Genomic DNA, 5463 nt, shown 5'->3' with positions numbered 1-5463 from the left:
CATGTTTTCTGGAGAGCAACATTTTAAAGTGGCTTTTCACAGATATGCAACACATTACTAATAAAAAGTAATTTTATATAGGCTCACTGCCGCTTTTCTCTGTGACAGAATAAGCTGATTCCCGTTGATCACGTAAAGGGTTGAAGCTAACTTAGAAGCACTATGTGGTGGCATCATTCAAATCCTGATAAAATCACCTGTTCTGATCCATTTAAATTATTTAAAATATGCAGCTTTAATGAGCAAAACTAAACTCAAAAACAAAGGTTGAAACTTGGAGATTCTGCCGGTAAGAACAAAAACATTATGAGCAAAAGTAATGAGGCATAAACGTTAGTAACATATAATTTCATTAGGTATTAAGGCCTGATTGTACTATTGGGATAATAGATCTCACACATACTATCACACACCCAGATGAAAATAACACAAATAAAACCTGAAAGCGCGGTGGGAAGGCAAAAAAGGTTTTGACATAAATGCACTTCATGCTGAAGTTTCTGGGTAAAATATACCTCCGCATGCAGAGTTAGGAGTGTTTGTGTGTGTGGATGAGTACACAGCTGTTTGTGGAAGTATGTGGGCGGATATGAGAAACAGCGAACTGTTATGGCCAATTTCCTTGCAGCCACTGTGGAGAAAACGAACTAAATTTGCTCCAATAGTCATTTTTTGTAGGAATTATAGGGCGTCATCGAGTCAATTTAAATGTGTTTTTGCTTCGGATGTACAGTTTGATCACAAGTGATAAACAACTGCATTCGAACTTGACCCATCAAAAGGTACTTTTTTAAAATTGCTCTAAAGCAACTACATTATTAGAGATCATCAGGTCTTTTTAGAGAATGTCTCTTGAAGGTAAACATTGTTTTTTCTTGTTACACTTCATGCCAAGTATTAAGAGTTTGCATCCTTTTTTTTCAAGTATTTTTTGTTTCAACAGGTTAGAGAATCACTACAAAGTAAGAATAACTCACATGAGATGAGGGGATGGTTGTAATTTGCAGGCCAGGGAAATCATTTATTTTTGAATACATGAAAAATAAATGCAACAATTTTTAATAAATAGAAGAAATGTTAAAACAGAATGCAAAAACAAACTTGTGATAGTATATATTAAGCTCAATGTTGAATATAAACGTTAAAGAAGAGTAGAATATTATGTAGGAAAGCACCACTTTCTCAAACTGTAGGATTAAATTAATCCTTCAAACAGGTAAGAAGCCCCTGACTTTACACTGTCCAACAGTTTGTCTTCATAGAAGGAAAAAATCTGTATGCACACATGCCAAGACTGTTGTCTAAATGAGATTTTAGCCATCTGTCTAACAGGTCATAAGTCTAAAGCTGCGTTCACAATGAACACAATTTGCACGTCAACCAGTTTTAATTTAAGTCAATTTAAGGAAGCAATGAGAGATCCTGTGGTGCATTTTGAGCATCAGTCTGGCAGCAGCACATTTTGGGTGTTGTGGTGTGTTTTGGTGACATGGCATTACAAGAGTTCAAAATCTAAACTTTTGGCGTCTACAAAAAAAAGGTTCAACTGTTTACTTTCATGAAAGTCTTATTTGAACTGAGCTGAAAATGCCTCTTAAATTGCTCTGTCTTGGTGCCGCTGCTGTAACGTCGTCAGAGACTTCACAAAACCAACCCAACACAAGCCCACAGATCTATTACATAAGGAATAAAGCCAGACGAGGAGTTCGTTATCATAAATTGATGGGGTACGTAGAGGGCTGATCGCATGGGACAGCAAACTGTGGACAATCCCGGTTTGTCAACATGGATGATGGAATTAATACATTTGTGGTCAATATTTTTTGGATTGCTCAGAGTTTTGTGTTCCCTGATGTTTTGTTCTTGTGCTTTGTTTTGTTTTTTGAAAAAAAAAAAACCCCTTGTTGATGTAAAAGTAAAGTTGGAAGTCTGTTATATTCTTAAAGCCATTTTTTGTTGTAATTTGATGTTCTACTGGACCACAATGTCACCAATTTAAATGAAAATATCTCAAAATGAGGCTCTTTACAGCAATTATTGGGTTAAAAAATAATTGTGATTAAAATTGATTCATTAGATTAATTAAAGATCACAATTAATTAATCCCACAAAAGAAATGTAATCACATGACAGCACTAGTTTGTCTTATTTGTATCGAGGCGAAAATAAAAAGACCCACTAATATAATTTAATTTTTATTTATCCCTTCCTTGGACTAACAGCAAGTCGTCAAACTGGATCACAGAGAGACAGAAGTACCGCTGAAAGCGTCGACATTCAGACACAGTTCCGTACTGGAAGTCTTTGAATGATCTCATGAATCCAAACATGTAGACGTGATTAGTGATGCTTAAGTTGAGATCTTAAAAGTAAATAACATTATCTGTGTCTTTTATGCAATGTAATGAGATGTACAGTCAATGGTTTCATGTAGCGATGAGGCCAAAACTTAAAAAGTTTTTGAACACATTTTTAGTTCAGAAGCAAATTTGACACATGAATCACATTGTGTGAACGCGGCTTTACAGGTAAAGAAGGCACACACTGTCACACTTCTACATTAACGGCATTTTAAGTTCAACAAATAGTTCATAAGTTTTAGATCCAAAGTCTAAATAAAAACTCAAGTGTCTTGAGGACAAGTCTCAAGTGTAACTCACGTCTGAGTCACAAGTCTCCATCTTTGCCTTTTGACTGGAAATAAATGTAACAAATTGTTCTTTGCATTTTGAATATTGAAGGGAAAGTAAATATATATTTCAGTAACCCAAAATAAAACCAAAGCAACAACTTAAAAATTAAAATTCTAAAAAGTTTACATTTTTTATTTTTACTATTTTCTCTATTTAATTCAAACTGTTAATTCATTTTAAAATATTTCTAAAAAATTAGGACCACAATATAAAAACAATGTTTATACACTGAACAACAGGCAAATTACCAACAAATATTGTATAATTAATTTAAAATCCATAAAAGGTCAAATGAAAAGCCATAATCTGGACTGACATTTTACTGTTAGTTTTTTTTCTGTTTTTTGTTCGTGAACAAATCTTGATAGTACTGAATGTATGCAGGATCATTTTCTGATGCAGTGGTTGGATTGATCACAATGAAAACTTTTTGAACATTTAAAATATAAGTAAATGCAATAGTTGCATCCATATCCATAAGGAGCCTTTTTGGAGAAAAAAAGTGCATTAATTTGCACGGACGGCATCTTCAGCTTTCCCATAAACGTCTTTAAAAACTGTGCAGAGTGAGTGTAAGGTATCATCTTCTTACCTCGAGGGCTTTTCTCTTGCTGTTCAGCAGCTTGGAGATGTCCCGTGCTACTCTATCCACCAAGTCCTTGGGGTTGTTCCTCTTGATTTCGAACTGGCTCTTCTTCTCATTATAAATCTGCAGACAGATTACACAGAAAATCAAAGGTCAGATAACTGCAGCCATTTGCTTAATTAAAAAGATCAGGAGCAATCTGGAAGGAGCGGACACAGTGGTAAACATTTACTGTAGAGGAGGCAGTGTGCAGACGCTCTTTGTACCCACAAGCCTCAGCTCTGTACCCACAAGCCTCAGCTCTGTAGTCTGATGGCACAGCACATAGAAGGACATGAAGGCTCACTGACAGGCTCATTCAGCAGTTTTGTGTGATTTTATGTACTATTTTCACATTCAAAATGTACAGATGTTGCATAACAGAGCTTTTTTTCTTAAAAAGGAGCATTTAAGGCGAACAAGAAAAATTGACAGATTTAGCACAAGGTGAAATTTCCTCAGGTTTGACCCAAATAACTGGTACAAGAGCATAAAAAGTATGCTAAGGAGTTGATAACACCTCAAGAGACATGGGATGTTCGAAAAGGAGATAAATCCAAAGTGTCCATAGGGTTGCAGATACTTGGACCGCTGACAGAGAAAGGCACTTGGGGGATTAATCCGCTGCCCTGCTAACGTTGAGCGGGCTGAGTCAGCAGCCAGAGCTGTCTCCGATCTGTTGTCTGCAGCAGGTTTGAAACCGGAGGGACCACCACTTATCCTCCTGCACAAAGACACCGCAACACCACCGCTACAACATTAAACCAATTTGTGCAGCCCTCCAAAAACAGACCGAGCAAAAGATAGCTTTTGTGACAACATAATACAATCCTTTCCTTCTCTAATGTGAAATGCGGTTTACAGTCTAGTATAGTTTGTCTCGTCGCTTCTAATGACTTCGGCAATCAATCAGTCTATTGATAAATCTGTTTCTGCTATGAGCAAATCACTGCTTGTATTAAAATTAAAGTTATTTAGGGGCTAAAGGATCTAAGAGAGAATAAATGTGAAATCACAGTAAACCCATTTTTGTAAGCTTTGTGATTTGGTCAGCTTTGATATCTTGTAGTAAAATTTTAACTCAACTATACATACTAAAAAAAAGTTTTTCTTTACATAATACATTTTCATAACTGACTAATTGCTGCAACTGGTATATTTTAGGCCTCGTTTGTCCAGACTGACAACAAATTTGTACTAATTTTCTTACGTTTTTTTCAATTACTTCTAAATCAGGACCGATCTGCTCCAAAATACAACACACTTTAGTTTATTCTGAGGTCATGTTCAAGTCTGCTTGATGTCTTTTTGCTTGGACATCATTGAACCTATTGGAGCTTTCTTCATAATGTGGTGGAGAAAAAAAATTGTGACCACATTGTAAGAAACTAATTTGGGAATTAGTCGCGAAACTAACTTTTTTGCAAATCAAATGCTCACCTCAAAGTGGACCCCCTGGATTTGGACGTAATTAATGACAAAGTAATCAATTCTGTTATATGTGTTTGTGACTTAATTACTTCCCGCCATTTTTCACTGCTAATTGTCAAACTAGTTGAAGCAAATTTGTTGATTATTTCTCACGGTATATTATGCTCCAGTATTAAAGACCCACTCCAAAGAAAATGTGTTTTTAACATGTTCAAAGAAAAAGTATCTTAAAATTACATTTCTGAGTATTTTTTGTATTTAAATTGCTGTGAATCAGGATCAAACAAAAGCAGTAACATAAGTACTACAATCATAGAGCCACAAGCTCTCTGCTCCTCCATTTTTTAAATTTATTTGACTTTTATTTAACCAGGAAAGGTCCCACTGAGATTTAAAAACTCTTTTCCAAGGGAGTTCTGGCCAAAAAGGCAACAATTTCCAAAACAAGAGTACATGAAACAGACAACAGTACAATTGTTGTTAAGTGTGCCAAAGGTCATAAATAGTCATATTTATAGATATAGTTTAATCTGAAAGGCTTAGAATAGCATGATTTAGACCCTTAAACACATTTTCATCCCCGTCATATGCTGTATTTTACTATATATGCTCTCTTCCTGTGACCTTTCTCTTTTTTTATTTGGATTCTACTGAACCGGTCACTACAGCCCTTTTATTCTATTACGTCTTCTCATTCAGAGCCTTTACTCGTCA

The 5463-nt window shown here is 35.5% G+C and overlaps 1 protein-coding gene across 1 annotated transcript in view; it reads right to left on the bottom strand.

Moving 5' to 3' along the window:
- Positions 1-5463, bottom strand: part of cacna2d2a (calcium channel, voltage-dependent, alpha 2/delta subunit 2a) — a gene marked incomplete in the record, with an annotated part of 243323 nt that overhangs the window by 139644 nt on the left and 98216 nt on the right. The window contains 1 exon segment of the mRNA XM_024269892.2: positions 3286-3402. Within this exon segment, the coding sequence (XP_024125660.2) occupies positions 3286-3402 (117 nt within the window).

This window comes from Oryzias melastigma, linkage group LG5 (genome assembly GCF_002922805.2).
Source record: "Oryzias melastigma strain HK-1 linkage group LG5, ASM292280v2, whole genome shotgun sequence".
NCBI classification, from domain to species: Eukaryota; Metazoa; Chordata; class Actinopteri; order Beloniformes; family Adrianichthyidae; genus Oryzias; species Oryzias melastigma.
Note: the sequence above shows the minus strand (reverse complement) of the source record. Positions and strands in the feature narration are given on the sequence as shown.